This window comes from Physeter macrocephalus, chromosome 18 (assembly GCF_002837175.3).
Source record: "Physeter macrocephalus isolate SW-GA chromosome 18, ASM283717v5, whole genome shotgun sequence".
Lineage (NCBI taxonomy): Eukaryota > Metazoa > Chordata > Mammalia > Artiodactyla > Physeteridae > Physeter > Physeter macrocephalus.
In genome coordinates this window covers 84,002,257-84,025,395 of record NC_041231.1, presented here as the reverse complement: position 1 = coordinate 84,025,395, position 23,139 = coordinate 84,002,257, and the positions used below count along the sequence as shown (strand labels likewise).

General features: G+C 43.5%; 1 protein-coding gene and 1 pseudogene across 3 annotated transcripts; both read left to right on the top strand.

Moving 5' to 3' along the window:
- Nucleotides 1-126: 126 nt before the first annotated feature.
- LOC102985822 (glutathione S-transferase A2) lies at nt 127-17,348 on the top strand. 3 transcript variants are annotated; one of them, XM_028478959.2, is made up of 9 exons: nt 127-218; nt 1,263-1,460; nt 5,756-5,837; nt 6,966-7,079; nt 9,391-9,442; nt 12,082-12,214; nt 13,867-14,008; nt 15,997-16,128; nt 16,986-17,348. In XM_028478959.2, the coding sequence occupies exons 4-9, from the start codon at nt 6,993-6,995 to the stop codon at nt 17,106-17,108; spliced, it is 669 nt and encodes a 222-aa protein (XP_028334760.1). In that variant the 5' UTR covers nt 127-218; nt 1,263-1,460; nt 5,756-5,837; nt 6,966-6,992; the 3' UTR covers nt 17,109-17,348. The 3 variants fall into 3 exon arrangements, with proteins under 3 accessions (XP_028334760.1, XP_023977792.1, XP_023977795.1); XM_024122024.3 differs by lacking the exon at nt 1,263-1,460; XM_024122027.3 differs by lacking the exons at nt 1,263-1,460; nt 12,082-12,214 and adding an exon at nt 10,263-10,395.
- On the top strand, nt 1,888-4,594 carry LOC102989568 (max dimerization protein 1-like; annotated as a pseudogene).
- Nucleotides 17,349-23,139: the final 5,791 nt, after the last annotated feature.

Here is a 23,139-nt window from a genome sequence, read left to right as displayed (position 1 = left end):
TAACCAGTTGTATCATGATAAGGGAATGACTCATCGTTTTTCTTTTTCTAAATCTAGCGTGGAACCAGTGGCCCTGAATGCTGTGGGAGGGGCTTTTCCCTAACCCGACTCTCCCTGCTTCAGAGAGGAGGAGTTCAGTCAACTGTAACAACAGCTTATAAACACATGTGGACTTGGTACTGAGGTGCTGAGCCAAGTGGGAGACAGACTTTCATAAGGTACGTACTGATTTTATACATCTGTATAGTGTGCTCATAGCACAAGAAAAACTGTTGTATACTCACATTGTGCCTTCTTGCTGTGCTTAGGGGACAATTTTAGTCCATTGCTGTTGGATACATCGTTACAGAAATGTAAAAATGAAGAATTTAGAACCTAGGCATGAGAATTTAGATCCGAGAAAAATTAATGATATGAGGAGAAAAAAGAATGATAGCATTTTAGACAATCGGAGAATATGACCAGTGTGTGAGAGAATGTAGGTGTTTATCCTGGGGTAACTTTCTCTGTAGAAGTAGTCAGTTCACAACAAGTGCAAATTGTGATGCTGTAGTACAGTGTGGGCTGTGAAAAATCAAAATTAAGATTCATTAAAATGGGAATAAGTCTGAATGTCAACAGAAAATCAGAGTGGGCTGTGGCAATTCCCCTTCTCTCTCTGGGATTCATGCAACTCATGGCAAACCTCCAAAGGAAGTCTTGATGGGAAAACTAGATAATACGAGAGCAGAGAATTAGCTTTTAAAAAGTATAGAAATCCACCTGGCTAGAAGGTACAAGTCATGCAAATTGGAATGTAGGCGAGAACAATGCACTGTTGTAAGTATTAATGTTGGGGGGAAAAAACAAAGGCCTTAGACAGGAGAGGTTCAGTGAGATCCCGTGAACGTCCTAGACCTGTCCAGGGCAGGATGAATTCACGGGAGAATTATAGTACCTGAGACTGAGAAGAGAAGGTATGGATACAGCAATGAGGAGAAGCACTTTGCAAGATGCTACAGACAGCAGCATTTGGATCCCATGACACGTGGGGTAGAGTCATTAACTTGGAGGCTGAGATGCAGTGGAGCTGGGGCCACCTGGGCAGGTGGGCAGCGACCTCTGCTTTCTCAGCCTGCAGCCGTTCCCCTTGCTCTGCCCTGCTTGGCTAAGAGAATCATGGTTCTTGGGTAGAACCAATAAAGTGAAGTCACTGATGGGCCCTTTATGTGCTGTCAGTTGTCTACAAACCTGTTTTTCTGACTAGATTTAAACCCCTCTAGGGCAGCCACCACATCAGGCTCCTGTCGTGTTCCCCAGCAGCCATCATTTCTTAGCACGGGAAACTGCCCAATGAGTCTTAGTTGAGGAAGTTTGAAAGAAACTTGTGAAGAGAAGGAAATACGTTTACACGTCAACCAGAAACAAGGTGTTCAAGAAGGATCAGTGAAACGTCTGCATTTCCAGGGAAGAAACAGGAGGTAGGAGACAAGGGATCTTTTCCATCAAGTGTTGACAGTGAGACCCTGAGCTCCTGCTATAAAAAGCAGTGGGTGGAACCCACTGCCATGGCTGCAACCCATGCAAAGGGGCTGGGGGACCAGAAGATTCTGGAGTTGTCCAGATCAGGGAGTGAGTGGGGCTGGGGCCAGGCCTGAGGGGAAAGGCAGGTAGGGTGCATGGTTCAGGGGCAGAACCAGGGGTTAGCTGCAGTCCTGGGGTTTCGAAAGGCTGTGTTCAGTGCTGTGCCAGACTGCGTTGAATCTTCGCCAAAAACTTTCTGCATTCTAGGTTAACTAATCAGTGAACATCACTCATCTTTCACACAAGCCAAATAAAAAGGGAGCCATTATATGACTTGGCTGAAAAAAGTCTGGATATGTGTAAAATCTCATTCCTACTGGAGCTATGGGTCAAGAGGTAGGTAGATAGATAGATAGATAGATAGATGTAGATAGACAGACAGACAGATTCAGACAGAAGAAAGTAGACGCGTGGGCTCTCCTGTGTGCTCAGAGACTCGCCTGTCTCTCAGGAGCTGGGAGCAGGAGGGAAATTGGATTTCCTGGTCCCTATTATGAATTTTTTTATACCTTATCTAGTTTTCTTAACCATCCTCACTAATAGATATAACTATATTTTAAAAGAGAACATTGAGGTACAGAGATAAGACAACCCCCACCCCCGGGTTTATGTACCTTATAAAGGAAAGGAGTTGGGCTTTGTCTCTAAGCCTCCCTTCTCTCTGCTAAGAAACGCTGTCCTTAGGAACACCGCCAGAGACACAGATCCTTTAGTTCACACTGGAGTTCTCTCAGGATACATTCCTTTTAGGGAATATAAGCCTACTTCTTTATGAAGGTCAAATATAGTTAGAATAGTGCTTCATTTACTCCCAGTAAATTTTTAGGATGTCAGAATAAAACAAGGCACAATTTTGTCCGTTTTTCCTCATATCAAGCCCTTAAGAATCAGCTAACAAAAAAAAAACTCGTGAATTTGATGTTTCCTTCTCTTCTTCCCATTTAACTGTTAGCTGGCTAACGGATTCCGAATGGGGAAAAAAAATTAATAAACGAGGGTCTCAGAGAGCAGCAGAGAGACCGCCTAAGCATTACTTGGTTGGGCGGCGGCAGCCCGGGACCAGAAGTCAGAAGATGCCTTCAAACGACGCTAATGCTCACAACACGTGTGAGCTGGGAAAGTAGCTTTATCTCTTTGAATTTCAGTTTCCTTCTCTTGACAACAGGATATTAGAAGCTGACTCCCGGGGTGGTCCTGAGAGGTGGACACAGTTGCTAGATATTGAGTGTGAGTCAGCAGCACGCATGTGTGACTGATGGCAAATCATCGAATCTCTCTAGTTCCTCATTTTCTGGGGACCAGGAAGTTTACGTCACCTTTGCCCCAGCCTTGAACAGGCCTTTGGCAACCTCTTGTTGGAAAGGTGAAGAAAGTTGCTTACAAGGAACATACGATAAAAAAAATTACATAAGTGAAAAATTCATTTCCTTCTGTAAGGTGATCCTCAGTCACTGGATACGGGAGCTTAGTGTGAGGGGGACCTGTGACCTCTGGTCCACAGCAGCACCCTTCACAGAATTCTGCTGAATCACAGCACCTCCATTTCCCGTGATAAGAAAGTACACAATCTCCAATTACAAGACAGATGAGTTAAGTATATGTTTCCAAAGGAGTCTTTACTTTCTAAAGGTTAGACCACTGAGTCCTTACATTAAAAATGTGGAAGCTGGGACTTCCGCTGGTGGCGCAGTGGTTAAGAATCTGCCTGCCAACGCAGAGGACACGGGTTCGAGCCCTGGTCCGGGAAGATCCCACATGCCGCGGAGCAACTAAGCCCGTGAGCCACAACTGCTGAGCCCACGTGCCACAACTACTGAAGCCCGGGCGACTAGAGCCCGTGCTCCGCAACAAGAGAAGCCGCCGCAGTAAGAAGGCGGCGCACCGCAACGAAGAGCCGCTCCCACTCGCCACAACTAGAGAAAGCCCGCACGCAGCAACGAAGACCCAAGGCAGCCAAAAATAAATAAATAAAATAAATTTATTTTTTTAAATGTGGATATCGAAAACATTTTGATATCTAAATTCAAGTCATAACGTACTTTTCAGGGAGATCTTTATTGGGTAAAGAGAAGTCTATCTTCGTCCCAAACTCCACAACAACGAAATTTTGCAAGAGAATCTTAATGTTTTTCAGACGGAGCTTGAGAAACACTCCGCGGCCGTGGCAGCGGCAGCGGCTGCTCTTCTCCGGGTTCTGTCACGGTGGCCGGTGGTGCCCAGCTCTCCGGTCCCCTCCCCCTTCCGGCGAGAGTGGTCGCCAGGGAGGCTCTCTCAGCCCTGCTCTGCGGGGTCCACAGGGGGGCGTGGGTGCTGGGCGGCGGCGAGCCGGTGGGCAGGGCTTGTTCCCGGGGCTCCGGCGCGCGGTGCGGAACGGCGGCGGAGGTTCGGGTGAACGTCCAGGCGCTGCTGGAGGCGGCCGACGGCCTGGAGCGGCGGGAGAGAGAAGCTGAGCATGGTATGCCTCCATGTTACCATGCAATAACAAGGGCAGAGAAGCCTTAAAGGGGAGGAGCAAATCCAAGAAGAATAACAGCAGTAGCAGATCTGCTCACAGTGAGATGGAGACTAGACGGGCCCACTCTGGCTTGTGCCTGGAAAAGTTGAAGGGGCTAGTGCCACTTGGTCCGGAATCGAATGGACACACTACGTTGAGCTTATTAACAAAAGCCTAATTGCACATAAAGACACTTGAAGGTTGTGACAGGAGAGCCATTCACCAAACAGACCAGCTGCAGCGAGAGCAGTGACACCTGAAGAGGCAGCTGGAGAAGCTGGGCATCGAGAGGACACGGATGGACAGCACAGGCTCCACCGTCTCCTCGGAGCCTCCGACTCCGACAGGGAAGAGATCGATGTGGACGTCGAAAGCATAGACTGCCTCACGGGCGACCTGGCCTGGGGCAGCAGCCGCGTGAGGGACTCGGCCGAGCAGGGAAGCGTGCAGCGCCTGGGCAGTGACGAGGGCTACTCCCGCTCCAGCATCAAGAGAAGAAAGCTCCAGGACGGTCACAAGACGCGTCCTGGGCTCTAGGAGAGCGTGGTAGCTTCGGCTGCCGCCCGGGTGGTCCTCCCCATCAGTTCTGATTAGGTAGCTTTTCGGACCTGCTCACAATTCCCTCGCACGTCGGCTTCCGTGTACCACCGTCACCAAAAGCAGCTGTGTGAAAGTTGTCAAGGAAGTGCTTAGGATTGTGGGTTTCTTTTCTTTTCTTTTCCTTTTCTTTTTTTTATTTAAGTCCCCATCCCCATCTTGAATGGGGTTGAGCGGGCTCCCACACCTGCTGGCGTAGGGTAGGCACAGCTGAGCCAGTCAGTGCAGCCAGGACACCCAAGGGCATCACAGACCCGTTATTGCTCAGTCTGGGGTGGCTGAATGCCACTCGTCCCTCTAAGAAGTTGGAGGACGCAGACCAGGATTGTGGGTTTCTGATTGCATCCTCTAGCTTCTCTCTTTATCTCCATAAAACTTCATCTCTGAGAGACTGTACATTCCAATCAATTTGAAGCACCCAAGAGTTCTTAGACCGAATAAGCACTTCTCACGGCTCACGGCCATTTCCCCCCTCTTACTGTCCCGGTGTAGTCTACCAGACCTTCCTTAAAGTTTTCTGGCTTCCTATGTGACCTGCCTAGCAGAAATGTCTGAATGTGTCTTGTGCTTAGGAAACCGAAGGAAACAAACTTTTAAAGTTGAGATCCTGATCTCAGAACTGCAAAGTAAGCTTTGAAAGTGGGATTTAAGAGCGCTGAACCATGGCCCTCACCGCAGGCAGGAATACCTCCAGAAAACACACCCTTCACACACACCCCGCGCCAACGCCCCCGACCCGCGTGTGGATGGGAGCAGTATTCCTCTCTCTCAGACGGACCCCTTGCGAGCACGTCTTTGGGGTGGTAGCACAGCTGATAAAAGTTCCCACATCGTTTGTTCTCACGAACAGAACGGTACAGTCTATTTTTGTGCGCTGTCCTTGGGATCGTGCTGTGTCCTGCTCTCCCAAGATACATTTCCCCTCCAAGGTGGTTATGCTCCTGGTCTCTGGAACCTTTTTTTTTTTCCCTACCTCAGAGATAAATGAGATCTCCATTTCCCACTTAACACAAACTGATTATGCCTCTTTTTTTGTTGTTTTTTTTTCTGAATAAGTGACATTTGGTCCAATTCTAATCTATTTTCCTATTTAACTTTCAGCAATAACTGAGCTTTGGCGCTAGCTGAGCTAGAGTGCAACATCAGCGAAAGGAAAAGTCCACATTTCTGCTCTCTGTTGCAGGTGAACGGGAGGGGGTGGTACAGTGTTACTAGAATTCCTCTCCTTACTGATTATTTTTGGACACGCCCAGAAACGTCTTTAAGGAGGCTTTTGGGTTAAGAGTTTAAAAGGCTGATTTTTCTTTTTGGTTATGATTTCTCCCTTAAGTGGTCTCCCACTTTGTAGCATTTTTGTTTAAGCTAAAACAGAGCACATGTATATGACGCATTAAATCTATAAATACTATTTATTCATTTTATATAAACGAATGTAATGGAAAATAAATTCTTACGACTGTGCTTTTATAGATGTTCTAGAAACTTTGTACGTAGGTATCTACAGAAGTGGTTCATTTCCCCTTACTATTTTTGCATTCATATTTTTGAGGTCTCGATGTTTTCAGCCTCTGGTGAATCTTTTTCATTGAATTTGAACCATTTGTAAAAACCGTGACGCTGAAGCAGAGCGTGTGTCACAAAGTGATGAGAACGTTCCTAAATCCACAGCTGCACCGCAACTTCAGGGCTCCCTGGCTGAACCAGTAGCGGCGGCGCCTGTGCCCCCGGCTGGCCTGTGGTCTCCCCGGCCCCAGCCTCACGTCCTCAGTGCCTCTTCCTTGCCCACGACTAAAAGTGGGTTCCAGTCCTGCCCTCTTTTTAATCCTGGGCGTGGATTTCCATGAATGTCATTTAAGCTCTGAGTGTCTGTTTCATTAATGGAAAAATGGAGATAATAACTATTTCATGAGACTGTTGTGAGGATTAAAGATATAATGCATCCAAAGGGGTTAGTGTTGGGTCAGGACCATTAGGAGGTTTTTAATAAATACTAGTTCTCTGGTCGTTCTGGTCCCTAACCCCCAGCCATGCATCCTCACCACAGACTCACCTCTTAGCCCTCCAGGACAATCAGATTTTACCCAATGGAGACTGGACAATGGTTTGGTGCAATTTCCCACGCTTGGCTATCGGGGGTGGAAATTTGGGCCAAGGCAGACATTCCAGGGACTCTTCTGACTCTGCGACAAAGGAGGCCAATACTTCTTCAGCATTGTTGGTGCTGTTCAGTCATATATCATAAAGTGCATTTTGCTTCTGTGGTTTTATTCTTTGTTCATTCATTTACTCATTCATTCATTCATCCATTAAGGTTTAGAGAAACCAGGAGACTGCCATCATGGCGGGGAAACCCAAGCTTCACTACTTCAATGGACGGGGCAGAATGGAGGCCATCCGGTGGCTCCTGGCTGCAGCTGGAGTAGAGGTAGGTCCTGAGTTTGTTCATCTGAAGTTGAATCTAAATTAACTGTATCAAAGTACTTTTCTCACATAAGCTAGGGGACTTTTCTTACTAAATGACCTGTTAAGAGTTTTGTAGTAAAACAAATTTGTCAGTTATTAAGAGATAAACAGATTTGTCCTAATATGTTATTAAAATGTCTTCTTATTAGAGAGAATTAACAGAGTAAATTTAAGAAACTAATCACATCGTGTGGGCCTAATTTGGATTTTGATTGTTCAAATTATAAAATATTATTTATGACATTTATACAGCTATTAAAAGCATGAACAGGGCTTCCCTGGTGGCGCAGTGGTTGCGAGTCCGCCTGCCAATGCAGGGGACACGGGTTCGTGCCCCGGTCCGGGAGGATCCCACATGCCGCGGAGCGGCTAGGCCCGTGAGCCATGGCCACTGAGCCTGCGCGTCCGGAGCCTGTGCTCCGCAAGGGAGAGGCCACTACAGTGAGAGGCCCACGTACCGCAAAAAAACAAAACAAAACAAAACAAAAAAAAACCATGAACATTAAATATCAGTTGATATTTAGTAAACTTTGTTAATGTGTTAGGTGTTATAATGTATTGTGGTTATTTTTAATAGTTTTAATGTTTTAGAAATATACACTGAACTATTTAAAGATGAAATACAAGATATCCGGGATTTCTTTCAAATTATTACGAAGGGGAGAGGGGGTAGGCATATAGATAACTCACAGCTGGGTTGAGCTGATAATTATTGAAGCTGGTTGATGGGTACAAGGAGGATTATCATAATTTGCTGTTCATTTTTCTGTACGCTACAAATGTCCATAAAAAGAAGACAAAAATATACATATTAGAAAATAAATGTAATTAAAGTTAAAAAATAAACCAGAAATACAGAGAGGGGCGGATTGTAACAGACTGCCTGTTAGATTTAATGCGTTCACTCAGCAGTGAATTTGTTGGGCACCTTGAAGTGCTAGGTTCCCTGCCAGGTCCTGGAGATACGGGGGTGAACTAGACAGACACAGTCCCTGCCCTCAGGCAGCTTACACTCTAGTGAGGATGCAGACAAGTAGATATGTGATTAAAAGAGGAGTGGGGGCACCGAGGAGGACACCCAAGCACTTTAAAGTGTTAAAATGTCATATTCTCAGGAGCACGTGTGGGACTCTGTTGAGTGCTTCCCTCTAGAGGTGTCGCTGAGAAAAGCACTTCTTAACTCAGGTCAGAAGGACATAGCAACTCTGTGCGGGTTTCCTGGGGAGGGAGTCATGGCCAGACTCTGGACACCTGGTCCCTCAGGGGAGAGCAAGCAGTAAAGGAGGGTTTCAGGTGAGGTGGCATCCTGCAAAGGGAACCTCTAGTGTGCTCTCTTAGCCTCCTAAGAGCACGTTTACCTAGCCCCTGTGTTCAGAGCCCCTGGGCAGGATGAGTCCACCACCAGAAGGTGAAGTAGGGGGAGATGCTGAGAGCATCCTAGGCCTCCTCTTGTCCAGCCCAGCCTGACTGAGGAGGGTGTGGGACAAGGCTTACCAGAGGCTCTTGGTCGGGACTTCTGGGTTCTCTGGGTCCAAAGGCTGATCCTCACAACCCCATCTCCGTCAGCCTCACAAGCAACAGCCCACCAGCAAGTCCCATCCTACCTTGGCCACCCTCCCACACTGACCACCCACCACCCCCTATGTTGTCTAGAACTGGGTGCTTTATAAATTGTTGCCCACACACCTCACTGTCTGTATAGTCTGACCCTATGGGATCATGTAGAGCCACAATAAACTGTTTAGCAAGTTAGAAACTCCCAATTCCCAAACTTTTCACCATCAAGACCCCTTTTTAAAATATAGAGTTGAATGGAGGGAGGTAATATACAACAGAGGCCCCTGGTGGCAGCATCTTGGGGGTCACTGGCCCCATGGGTACTGCATGCTGGGGGACACACAATACCTTGTCCTGATTTCACAAGGAGAGAAGGGCTTTCCAGAGATATTAAAACTCCATAACTAGAAGAACTTCCCAGTCCCTTCCCTCCAGTGATTTCCCCCTCCCAATCACAACCTAATGATTGACAGAGGTGGAGACGGTGTGGAGGTGAATTGAAGCTGCAAAATAAGCAGTTATGTGCTGCAACCCATGCTTTTATCTTGGTGGCTCTAATCTAAATTTCTAAATGGCCACGATCATTGTCCTCTGTGTACCCTGCCCAATTCGGAAATCTTAGCTTCTCCATAGTATGCACCAGACATTGGTCATTCAAGTTCAATAACGTTATGGAATGAAATAACAAAAACTCATTGACTGTTTCTGCTTTCCAGTTTGAAGAGATATTTATAAAAACTCCAGAAGACTTGGATAAGTTAAGAAATGGTAAGACCAAGAAACTAAATTCCTCTGATGGGAGGATCTAGTAGAAATCTTAAGTTGAGACTTCAACCCCAGCAATGCCATGTGTGTGCATTGGGTCAGTGGAGAGGGAGAAGCATGGTTAAAGGTAAGGGGTGGGGCTCCTTGAGCAGGTCTTGCAGCTCACTCAGGACTAGGAAGGGCTGGAACTCTATTTGCTAAAGGAACCGGCCCCGGTGCCCTGTGAATGCCCTCTCTGGGCTCTCCCCGCTTTTCTGCACCGTGAGTGACTGTATCAGTTCAGGATGCCACACAGCCCTCCCACCCAAGGAAAACAAATGCATTAGAAAGAAGAGGGGAGCAACAGGTCCAGCAGTTGCCTTGAATTCTTTTCTCTGACAGGTTGGACAAGGTAACATCCTAGCAATATTGCAGACTTGGTGAGCAGGGAAAGGGACCTCCACATAGAAATCTCTCCAAACCTGCCTTATATGATGTGAGACTTACTTGAGAACTTCCCATTTGAAATGGCAACCTATTGCAGCTTCTTCCAACTTCTTTCTAAAATATCCGTGAAGACAAACTGACACAGAATTAAAAGGGACCTCCCATGTATCTGAATGGGAAATAAAAAGAGAAATGAAATAATAAGTTTAAAAGTAAAAGGCAGATTGATAAGAAAAAGAAGGACTATAGGAAGCTAAAACCAAAATGCCATCCTGCCTAAGCGTACCAGATCATTTTAGTGTTTCATTTTATATCTGCAGTTATTTCAACATTTTTTCATCCTAGAAGGGTGTAATTCATCAAATACTTCACTCTTTTTTTTTTCTTCTTTCAAAAGAAGGGAGTTTGATGTTCCCGCAAGTGCCCATGGTTGAAATTGATGGGATGAAGCTGGTGCAGACCAGAGCCATTCTCAACTACATTGCCACCAAATACAACCTCTATGGGAAAGACATGAAAGAGAGAGCCCTGTACAGTACTTTTTCGGTTCTTTCATCAATGATTAATAGGAACGATCTAGGTCCTTCCCTGAGTGAGCAGGATGTGCTCACAGGGATCATGACCGACAGCAGTATAGACCTTAGTGGGTATAACTGAGTACAGCAGAGACCTATGAGGATGAGGGAAGAGTGGAACTTGGAGTGGAATCAAGAGCTTATGAAAGAGGATGTGGTCCATGGATATAGTACAGTGACAGAGGTTTCCAAACACGGATGAACTATAAAGCCAGGAGGATGCTGGAACCATGAATCCGGGAGCTCAGGCTGGACACCCACCAACAGCTAGAGGCAAGGGACAAAGTGCCTGAGTGTCTAGAGGATAAAGACTGGAAAGGGAAGGATTTAAAGGAATTGATTCTTAAGTTTCAGAAATTTTAGAATGATGACCAGGAAGCTAATTTATCAGTCCTTTATATGGACTGGCCACTTGACAGAGTTAACAAAGGCTGGTCCTCAAGATGCCAGGATTATCTGGAACATTTTACTGTAAGTCTGAAGCAGCCAGATTTATTCAATACAAGCATATTGTTCTCTGTTGTGATGGGGCCACATGACTGATATTAAAATCATGTAATGAACTGTGAGCAGTTACTCAAAAAGTTAAACAAATAGTTACCATATGACTCAGCAATTCCACTTCTAAGTTTATACCCAGGAGAGTCAAAAATACATCCACACTAACACTTGTACACAAAACTGATGGGAGGATCTAGTAGAAATCTTAAGTTGAGACTTCAACCCCAGCAATGCCATGTGTGTGCATTGGGTCAGTGGAGAGGGAGAAGCATGGTTAAAGGTAAGGGGTGGGGCTCCTTGAGCAGGTCTTGCAGCTCACTCAGGACTAGGAAGGGCTGGAACTCTATTTGCTAAAGGAACCGGCCCCGGTGCCCTGTGAATGCCCTCTCTGGGCTCTCCCCGCTTTTCTGCACCGTGAGTGACTGTATCAGTTCAAGATGCCACACAGCCCTCCCACCCAAGGAAAACAAATGCATTAGAAAGAAGAGGGGAGCAACAGGTCCAGCAGTTGCCTTGAATTCTTTTCTCTGACAGGTTGGACAAGGTAATATCATAGCAATATTGCAGACTCAAATAACCAGGTGGTGTTGAATTAGTTTGAAGTCCAGGTGAGCGTGTGAGGAGGGAGATAAAGAGCAAGGGCCAGCAGCAGTGGAGTTGGGAAAACAGGCCTGCCCTGCACACTATCCAGTGGTGGGATTTGAAGAGCATACAAAACACTCTATGTAGGAGTCTCTCTTAGAACTGGCCTTAATGCCATGAGCCCCATGAGACTTACTTTGAGAATTTCCCTTTTGACTTGGCACCTGGCTGGTGGAACTTCTCCTATATTCTTCTTAGAAACCCATGAAGACAAATCAAACACATAAAATAAAGGGACATACCATGCTCTGAATGGGAAATAAAAAGTTAACTGAAATAATAGATTGAAAAGTAAAAGGCAAATTGATAAGCAAAAGGATTACAGGAAGCTAAAAGCAAAATGGTATTTTTCCATTGAAATTTTACCAGGTAATATTTTTGTTTCCTTTTACGTCTTCAGTCATTTCAACAAAAATGTTGATACATAAAATGTTTCAGTTTACCTTAACAGTATGATTCATCCAACATTTCACTCTATTTCTTTTCTTCTTTCAAAAGAAGGGAGTTTGATGTTCCAGCAAGTGCCCATGGTTGAAATTGATGGGATGAAGCTGGTGCAGACCAGAGCCATTCTCAACTACATTGCCACCAAATACAACCTCTATGGGAAAGACATGAAAGAGAGAGCTCTGTACGGTATTTCTTCTGTTCTTTCATTAATGATTAATAAGAACAATCTAGGTCCTTCCCTGAGTGAGCAGGATGTGCTCACAGGGATCGAGACAAGGGACAAAGTGTCTGAGTGTCTAGAGGATAAAACCTCAGAAGGTAAGTATCTAGACGAGTTGATTCTTCAGTTTCAGAAATTATAATGATAACCAGGAACCTAATTTATCAGCCCTTTATATGGACTGGCCACTTGACAAGGGTTTGCAGAGACTGAGCCCACGATGCCAGGGTTATCTGGAACATTTTAATATCAGTTTGTAGCAGGCAGATTTATTCAATATAGCCATATTTGGGGGGTCTCCTCTGTGTTGTGATGGGACCACATGATTGAATCATGGAATGTGGCAGTTACTCAAAAAGTTAAACATAGAGTTATCATACAACTCAGCAATCCACTACTAGGAATATACTCAAGAGAATTAAAAATACAACCACACTAAAACTTGTACACAAAAGTTCATAGCACTATTGTTCATAATATTCAAAAAGTGGAAACAACAAAATGTCCATGAGTGGATGAACAAAGGCAGGCACATCCATGCAGTGGAATGCTATTTGGCCATGAAAAGGAATGAAGTCCTGATCCGTGTTACAACATGGAGGAACCTTGAAAACATTCTCTTACAGAAAGAAACCAGACACAAATGATGCATATTGTATGATTCCATTTGTTTGGCATGTGCAGAACATTGCTATCCATAAAACCAAAAGTAGTTTAGTGTTTGCCAGAAGCTGGAGGGAGGGAAGAATATTGAATGCCTGAAAAAACACTCAGCGTCTCTTTTGCAAGTGATGAAAATATTTTGGAATTAGAGTATGATGATGGTACAGGATTCTGTGACTTTACAAAAAAAATCACACAATTTTACACTTGAAAAGGGTGACATTCTGGTAGGTGAATTATATTTCAATAAAGCTTTTATTTAAAAAGACTATTGTAGGAAACCATGTTTGGAAGAAAAACAGCAAAATTACCTGGAATATGCACTGTAGGAACGAAATGAAGAAACGCACTACTTCAGGGGATATTTTGGGTGGAGTCTTGAGAAATGCAAACAAGGCCAGAGTTGGGCAACAATATGTGGAGAGGGTTGTGGAACCATATTCTATGGGAAATAACTGGAGGAAGTGCTGGTTGGGCATCTAAAGGGTCCTGGTAGTGTAACAGGATGGGACAGGGAGAGGGACATGGCTAGGTCCGTGGTGCCAGGACTCTCTCTGGACATGACTGAGGTGGTACTAATTCATCACACTAACTGTGCACAAAACACACCACAGCAGAGATGGCAAACCCTAGGCATGGTCTCAGTGCTTACCTGCAGTGATACCACCCGTTCCTCTCATGCCTGTGACTCTGGACAGGTCACTGATATGCTCTGTCCCTACATTTGGTCATGTATATAACAAAAATATTAGACATATATCTTCCTCGATGGCTTGCTCTAGAATGAAATGTTAAAATTAAGAAAAATCATAACTAAATGACTGACATAGATAAATGCAGCCAATGGGGTGATTTACTCTGCCACCTCTTGATGCCCCATTCTTACCCATTCTAAACTGTAAAATCTAATGCAGGAGACATTTGACAATTTGATCATTTTTGTCTTTCAGGATTGATATGTATGCAGAGGGTGTGGTAGACCTGGGTGAAATGATCATGCATTTGCCACTGTGCCCACCTGATCAAAAAGATGCCAAGACGACCCAGATCAAAGAGAGTATAACAAACCGTTATCTTCCTGCATTTGAAAAAGTGAGTGGACTGTTCAGCATTTTTGGCGCTGAGATCAAAGAACAAAGAAAAATAGTGCTTGGCATTGCAGGGGCATTGACCTTCACCTCTGTGAGCCTTTCTGAATACTAAAGTAGCACCCTGACTCTAGGGCATTTTATAAAAATTGACTAGGAGGAAGAATTGTACCCAAGTTTTACCCAGGTTATAATTTTTCAGCAAAATTTTGATTTACTCAGACCCAATCTGGAATTCTTTTACTTAGAGCTTGGGCTATGGAAACTCTGAGAGCCACACTAGAGCCTGGAGTAGATGGATCCTGCAGAACACAGTGCAGGGGCTTTGATCCAAGAGGAGCACAATGACAGCAATGCATCAGAAAATATTCTGGTACCATGTGTAGGGAGACATGAGACCCTACCCATCAGGAGAATGTGGTACTGTTTTGGGGATAGATGAGATGTATCTAAATAGAGATGGGGGCAGAGTGGTGGAGAGGAAGAGACAGAAGAAAAGTTGTTCAGGAAAAAATAATCTACAAATTTTGGGGACATGGCTCTCAGACTTTTGAAGAAAATCATACAAAACCAAGAAAATAATGTTCCATCATTATATGTAGTATATATCTTAGTTAATGTTTCTCTCTGAAGGTAAGAGGAGAACACCTCAAGATCCAAACTACCTGAAATCATGCTAAACAAGAATCATGAACTGAAAAAAAAATGATCATAAGAGATGCAGAAGGCTAACATAAAAATAAAAAGCTTAACCAACACCCTCATCTTTATAAAGTTTAAATCATTCTTTCATTTCACAAGTATTAATTCATTGCTTATGTGTCAGGTCCTAGTCAAGGAGTGAATAATAGTAATCAGAAACTACATTCTTCTGGCTTTATGGTGCTCATAGTTTAGGCTCTTTCACATGATGGAAACCTCTATAGTCATTGCAGTTTAAGTACATCTGTATTTTGAAATCAAAGACCCCCATGATAACATCAATGAAAAATGTATATTACAAAATAGCATTTGATGTCTTACTATGTTCTTTAATTTTTAGCTATACTTCTATGTTCATACATAGTCTGGTAGGATATTTGCCAAAATGTTATTATCTTTACTTGATGGTGATATGTGTGTTTTTGCCTCTATGATTTTCGTATTGTTGCAATATTTTAAGTAAGCATCATATATTTTTTCCAATATTTTATTATGAAAAATTCAACACATAGGAAAGTTGAAAGAGATGTACAATCAACTCATACATACCCACCACCTAGAATCAAAAATTAGTACTTTGTTATTATGTTTGCTTCATCATGTATCTCCCCATCCTTTTCTCCTCTGATCAAACATATTATTTTGGGGGGTATTTCAAAGGAGGTTGCAAACATTAAGTGCAATCACCCCTAGACAGTTCAGCATGCAAATTATAACATATTCCACAGTGTTATGGACAGACACAGGTGGAATAGGAGTCAGAGTCAATGTTGTCAGGGAGATGGGAATTCAGGTTGACCCAGGTTTATCTCAGGTCCCAGAGGGAGAGACCAGGAAATGAGGAGAGCAGACAAGAGGAGAGAAGAAATACAGACTCCACAATAATTTGCTTAGGGTGGTAGAAGGCTGTCATGAAGATGGAATCACTGCCCAAGGTGGGGGAGGGGAGAGAGAGAGATGGATGTAGGGCCGCATCATGAAGTTCAGAGCTGCACGCTTTAGGGTGTGAGGTCAACAGAAACACGGTGCCTACGGTGGAAGCAAGTAAGGCAGCCACAGCGAGGTGGGAACAGGAAAAGAAAATGGTGGCCTGGCTTCCACTGAGGATGAGGAGGGAACAGCAGGGACCCACCTGGCCCGTCTCACTGATCCGGGGGCAGCAGAAGGTCTGAAGGTACACACCCGCCCAGTGAGGTGCAGAGGGAGAAGTGGGGCAGGGGAGACAGAGGAAGAGCATTGGGCCCAGCCTTCCCAGGCCTGTGTTCCTGATCTGACCCCTCCATTCGCCAGGTGTTGAAGGGCCATGGACAAGACTATCTTGTGGGCAACAAGCTGAGCAGGGCTGACATCCACCTGGTTGAACTTCTCTACTATGTGGAAGAGGTGGACCCCAGCCTTTTGGCCAACTTCCCTCTGCTGAAGGTGAGCTCTCTCACAACCTTTGGGGGCCGCCCACATCTCCCACCTCGGCATCTCTCTCTGGACCTGGGACTGTGATGCTAGGGTCCCCGACACTGTCCAGGCCTCACTGCCCCCAGGTCTCCACAGTTCATTCCAAGGCCTTGGTCTGGGGCATGGAAAGAATCTGGTCACGCCAAAGACATTGGAGATGGTCGCTGCCCCAAGGAGAATGACTTGCCTTTTTCCAGGAGAGAGACCCAGGACCTAGCGCCTCTCTCTGCCCCTGTTCCATTTCAGTCTCTTTCCTCATTTCCTCTTTGCTTCCCTCTCTCCCAGGTGTGTCCTCTTTCTTTACGTGAGTCTGTCTGCGCAGGTCTGCCACCATCTCATTTCTTCCCCTCAGCTCCTGTTCCTTCTCTTACAAGTTCATTTCTCTCTCCCCATCTCTCCCTCTCTCTGAGGGCAGATTGGTTCTGACTGGCCTCATTGTCTACGTTTCATGTTTTCTGTCTTCAGTTCCAGCCCAATTCCCCTATACCTTCCTGTCTTGATATCTTGGAGCCTTTATCTGTGTTGTCGTGTGAGACACATTACTCTTCCTCGTATTGCACGACAGGGTGAATCTGCAGAATTTACGTGTAGGAAGAATATGAGGAAGACTTGAGCTGAGTGAAGTCTTAAACTAAGACATCTCTGGGGTAAACGTTATTATGCTTTTATCTTCCTGCCTCACTAGGTGTCTGTGTCCAGCCTCATACTGGTGCTGATGGAGGGGCCTCGGCTGGCCCTTTTCTGGGAGGGTTTCAGAGTCCCTGGTTTGTGCTCATGATGGGGCTGGTCTTTGGCTGCACTCTGAGCTGTGCTCTTGTGCATTGCAGGCCCTGAAAACCAGAGTCAGCAATCTCCCTGCCGTGAAGAAGTTTTTGCAGCCTGGCAGCCAGAGGAAGCCTCCCATGGATGAGAAAAATTTGGAAGAAGCAAAGAAGATTTTCAGGATGTAATAATGCAGGCATGGCTGCCCAGAACACAGGGAAAACGTCAAGAGATTGAAGTTTTCCAACAGTGAAGTGCTTTACCTATATGTAGATCCTGGCTACTGTGAAGCTAATAAATTTTCCAAAGTATAAGGGCTAATTTAATTAGAATGCAGATTTAGTTGCAGAACAATCCATTTTGTTTTGATCACATACGAAATCACGATCTCCTCCTAGAATGTGCCTGGTACTTAAACATAAATAAAGGGAGAGAAAGTGTCATGGACTCTGATCTGTTCAAAAAACTGTCATATACCAACTATCATAGTCAAAAAGAGTTAAGTAGAAATTGTCATCTGATATTCTTGGTGACACAGAGATAGTCTTTTTTGCATTTTGCTGCCTTTCTGACCCACAACCTAAAAACTTTTCTTCTCTTTTTTTTTTTTCAGAGGACCTTTTTCCTTCAGGTAATCAAACTTTTTTCCTATTCAGTTACGGAACTAATATTTATGTTACATCTAATATGGAACATTCTGTGCTCCAGGAGCTCAGTAACTAAGGATAAACAAGCCAGATATAGTCCCTGTCCTCAAGGAGGTTACACTAGTGAGAAAAACAACAAAACGGGTAATTCTAATCCAGAATCATGCTGGCCTTGTGTATCATGCTCCTACAGATGCTGTAACAAATGACAACAAGTATAGTGGTAAACACAATGGAAATGTATTCCCTCACAGTTCTGTAGGCTCTTCGTGTGAAATCAAGGTGTGACAGGGTCATACTCTGTCTGAAGGCTTTAGAGACGATCCTTCCTTGCCTCTTCCTAGCTTCTTTTTTTAAAATTTATTTATTTATTCATTTATTTAATTTTTGGCTGCACCGGGTCTTTGCTGCTGCACATGGACCTCCTCTGGTTGCTGAGAGTGGGGGCCACTCCTTGTTGCAGTCCACGGGCCTCTCATTGCGGTGGCTTCTCCTGCTGCAGAGCACGGGCTCCAGGTGCACAGGCTTCAGTAGTTGTGGCTCGCGGGCTCAGTAGTTGTGGCTCGCGGGCTCCAGAGCGCAGGCCCAGTAGTTGTGGCTCACGGGCCCAGCTGCTCCGTGGCATGTGGGATCTTCCCTGGCCAGGGCTCGAACCCGTGTTTCCTGCATTGGCAGACGGATTCTTAACCGCTGCGCCACCAGGGAAGCTCTCTCCCTTTTTCTTAGTTTCGTGATTCACACGCCTTTCTTGCCAACGTGCTGTCACACTAATCCCATCCAATCCTGCTTCATTTCAAAAGGTCAGAATTTTCATGAAATAAATAATGTATTATCAGTGACAGCCCTCCCCGCTCTGGAGCTCAGGCTTGTGAAGAAGGCTCTGAAAAGGCTCCAGAGTCTGACGTTGGGCAGAAATGCAGCGTGTGGCAGGGCGACCTGGATGAGTCCTAAGAGCAGCATGGCAGGGATATGAAGAAAATTAAACAGGGTCTGTAACAGAGACTAACTGTGGGGGGAGGCGAGGGGAGAACTCTGCTCTATTTTTTCCTGCTTTAATGCAGTATAACTGACAAATAGAATTGTACAATATTTAAAGTGTATCATGTGCTGTTTGATATACACCATGAAAGGATTGCCCCCATCGAATTAATTAACACATCCATCATCGCCTTACATATTTACGTTTTTAAAATACAATATAGTGTTATCAACTAGAGTCACCATGTTATACATTGGATCCTCAGACGTTATTTATCCTATAACTGAAAGTTTGTACCCTTTTCCCAATGAGAGCTGTACTTTATTTTTTTAAAAATTTTTATTAGAGTATAGTTGCTTTACAATGTTGTGTTAGTTTCTGCTGTACAGCAAAGTGAATCAGCTATACATATACATATATCCCCTGAGAGCTCTACTTTAGATGGATGGTATGGGAAGGTCACTCTGGGGAGGTGACATAGGGTGAGACACAAAAGTGAGAAGGAACCAGACATACAAGAAGATGGGCAAGAGGGCTCCAGACGGAGGAACCAGAATTTTCAAAGCTTTGGCATGGAAAGCAGTGTCGTTGGTACACCAAGCCAAAGGAGACATTGCTGGAGAATAGGTGTGCCATGTGGCATGAGAAGGGGTAGCAGATAGCAGATGACACACTCCTTCGGTCCTGTCAAGGAATATGGATTTTATTCTAGGTGAAATGGGAATCCAATGTCTGGCTTTCTTCCATAAGATTTTGCCCAGATGATACAGTATTTTGGGAGGTATAGTTTCACACTATAGCTATTTGAAAGCATAGCTTGAACTAAAGAAGTAAAATTCATCTGCTTCTGCACCAAAAAAGGATGGAGAGAAAACTGAAAACCAGACAGAGTGTGGATTTGCCAAACTAAACTAAATTAGCTTTCTGGAGTTTCATGGATAAGTATGCTGGTATAATTTGTAAAACTTGTAAAATAAATGAATTGTAAATGACATTAAAAGGACAGGGGTCGGGCTTCCCTGGTGGCGCAGTGGTTGAGAGTCCGCCTGCCGATGCCGGGGACGCAGGTTCGTGCCCCGGTCCGAGAGGATCCCACGTGCCGCGGAGTGGCTAGGCCCGTGAGCCATGGCCGCTGAGCCTGCGCGTCCGGAGCCTGTGCTCCGCAACGGGAGAGGCCACAACAGTGAGAGGCCCGCGTACCGCAAAAAAAAAAAAAAAAAAAAAAAGGACAGGGGTCGAGAATTCCCTGGCGGTCCAGTGGTTAGGACTCTGCACTTTCACTGCCGAGGGCCTGGGTTCAGTCCCTGGTCAGGGAACTAAGATCCCACAAGCCGTGCGGCCAAAACATAAAATAAAATTCTTAAAAAAAAAAAAAAAAAAAAAAGACAGGGACCAACTAATAACCTTAACTAAGACTACTATTTGCTGGTATAACTCACTGAGAAGGTAAGTGTGGATCAAAACATTTTAATAGAATCATTTAAATATACTCAGGGAGCTACCTGCTTAACCTCACCAAATCATTTCAAAACCTAAAGCAGCCCTGTAATAGTGGGAATAATTGCCTCTAATATTGTGTTTTATAAATGGATATTTTTTTAGGCCCATTTGTGTCTACATTACTAAATTTCTGTAAATGTGTGTTTTGGAGCTGTAGTCTTCTGTTTGACCTGTAATATCTTAGCACGTGGAACAAGAATTATTAACATGCTTTGTGCTATGGACCCTTTGGCAGTATGAGATAGACACCTAAATCAGGAAAATATTAAAAACAGAGAATAAGATACATAGGATTACCAAGGAAACCAATTATATTAAAATATTGCTATTAAAATATTAAAAACACATTTGTAGTAGGTAATATATGTACATTTTTAAATAAATATTTTAAATAACAAGATCTTGTGACAGGTCTAATAACGTCTATGATTCTGAGGTAGAAAAGAGTACAGACAATAACAAATGGATATTTTTATGCTAAGCTTTCTTGAAACAAAGCTTCCAGTACAAGAATGTATTTATGGACTTCCCTGGTGGCGCAGTGGTTAAGAACCCTCCTGCCAATGCAGGGAACAGGGGTTCGAGCCCTGGTCCAGGAAGATCCCACATGTGGCGGAGCAACTAAGCCCGTGCACCACAACTACTGAGCCTGCACTATGGAGCCCGCGAGCCACAACTACTGAGCCTGAGAGCCACAACTACTGAGCCCATGTGCCATAAATGCTGAAGCCCGCACACCTAGAGCCCGTGCTCCACAGCAAGAGAAGCCACTGCAATGAGAAGCCCGCGCACCACAATGAAGAGTAGCCCTCACTCGCCGCAAATAGAGAAAGCCTGTGCACAGCAACAAAGACCCAATGCAACTAAAAATAAATAATAAATTAATTAATTTTTTAAAAAAGAATGTACTTGCACATTCACACAGATGCTCCATGCACACATACATCTGTGAAGAAAGCATGTACTGAATGCTGATGGGCTGCATTGCACTTAATTGAGAAGTTCCATATTTTAAAATTCTTTGAGAATTTAAAAACGTTAGGTTAGGGATAGTTAGGGAGTTTGGGATTGACATCTACACACTGCTATATTTAAAATGGATAACCAACAAGTACCTACTGTATAGCACAGGGAACTCTGCTCAATGTTATGTGGCAGCCTGGATGGGAGGGGAGTTTGGGGGAGAATGGATACATGTATATGAAGGGCTGAGTCGCTTTGCTGTGCACCTGAAACTATCACAACATTGTTAATCGGCTATACTCCAATATAAAATAAAAAGTTTAAAAAAGTAAATAAAAAACATTAGATTGATACATAATATGTCATTGGGATTTCGTAAAGAATTGATTTTGCCTAATTTTTTTCCAATATATTTTAAATAATTTAACTTGTTTGCTTATCTAGCTATTATCTGATCGATTGGTGGATTTTATATTTTTTTTACAAAGCCTCATTTTCCACTGTCAGAAACAATTTAGTTACTGGTACCAGTTATCCTGCTGCAAGGAGACTGAAGCACAGACCTTTCCAAATCAGAGCAGCGTGTTCTAGGACAGCATCTTCATGGGAACAAAGCAAACCTCACTTTATGTCATAAGCGGGACATAAAGACTTTCCATAAACCAGAAAATATATATTCAATATCCCTTAGATGGACACAGGAAAATGAACTGTGTACCAGGTTACTAGATTGACCTTCATAGAAAGGAGTATCCTTAGTCTTTCTCTTAAATTACCCAAGAATTCACATTACTTAAACCCAATTTCCATGGACAACGCAGAATGGGGACATGATGCCAAGACAATTGGAGACAAAGTTCTAGAATGTAGGCTGAGGATAAAAAAAATAAAGGCATGCAGTTACTGGTCTACTTAATTACTTTTATTCTTACACACTTTAAACAATGGATGATGCCCTTTAATTTTTTGACTTCAAAGGCACATTTGAAAGCTGTGAAATTACCTACTGAGCAGGTTTGCCTACCTGCATAAATTCTTCTAACTAGAATGAGATAAATGAACAATAATTGCTTTAATCCCTCCTTAATCCCAAATAGGTGAAGGGAATTGTGATCAGAGTTCTTAGAGTCTATTGAGCCTTCTTCTTATGATTTCCCTTGACTTCAGTAAAAAACAGATTCAGAAGTAAGTAGTTACAAAAGGAAAGAGAGAGCTGGAAAAAGCTGGTGGAGGACGATATCTATTAATACTTGTTGCTCAAAGCTCTGTTGGTGTCATTGGTCTGAAGACGTCAGTACTTTCTCTTAAGCAAACAAGTTCAGCTGTTAAAATCCAGCAATTATTCTAGAATATTTTTACTGTATGTGTAACACTTAAGTCACAGATACTAAAAATATTTCTAATTTTTTCTGTTTATAATAAAGTTATAAGTTTAATAAAAGACACAATTATGATTCGAATGGTTTAAAATGAATTAGCCATATTAATTCAGTCATATTTGCCAAATACTATTGTTACTCTCTCGCCTCATATTAATAATATGTAAAATTTCAACGAGTAGACTGGAGATTTACCATTATATGCTACATATATGGATATTTTATTTTAAATATACACGTGAGCATGCAATATCAAGAATATATTTCTAAATAAATCATCAACCTGTTTTCCATGTTTGAAATTTTCATTTTGAGTTTATTTAAATTCTTTACATATCTTTTTTGGTTAGTTGTTTAATTGAAATCGAGTTTTATATAAATCATGGTACCTTAGTTTTGATTTGTACTTTCATATCATTGGAAGTTTTTCAAATTATTATAGAATGATGGTACGTCTTTTCAGAGGTAACCCACCTTAATCTAATTTCATTCTCTTTTAGGAGATAAACACCCCAGTAAAATATAAGGTCAAGACATTTTGTCTTGAAATATTTAACCCAGTCAACTAATTTAGACCTTGGCATTCAGAATATGCTTTTGCTTTTGGGAAATACTAAAGCATTTCCAGTCTTGCTATTCAGAATAAATTCTACCCAGGTCATCTATCCGGGATTCTAAAACTTCGAGATGTATTAGAGCCTCAGAAATTATTATGAAGAACTGACCTTTGAACACAAAACAAAGGTGTCAA

Excerpts from the sequence above, each read along its gene's own strand:
- LOC102985822 (XM_024122024.3), top strand. The coding sequence starts at position 6,993 with ATGGCGGGGAAACCCAAGCTTCACTACTTCAATGGACGGGGCAGAATG. Across the intron at positions 12,215-13,866 it reads GACATGAAAGAGAGAGCTCT|GATTGATATGTATGCAGAGG; the intron begins GTACGGTATTTC and ends TTTGTCTTTCAG. Across the intron at positions 16,129-16,985 it reads CCAACTTCCCTCTGCTGAAG|GCCCTGAAAACCAGAGTCAG; the intron begins GTGAGCTCTCTC and ends TGTGCATTGCAG.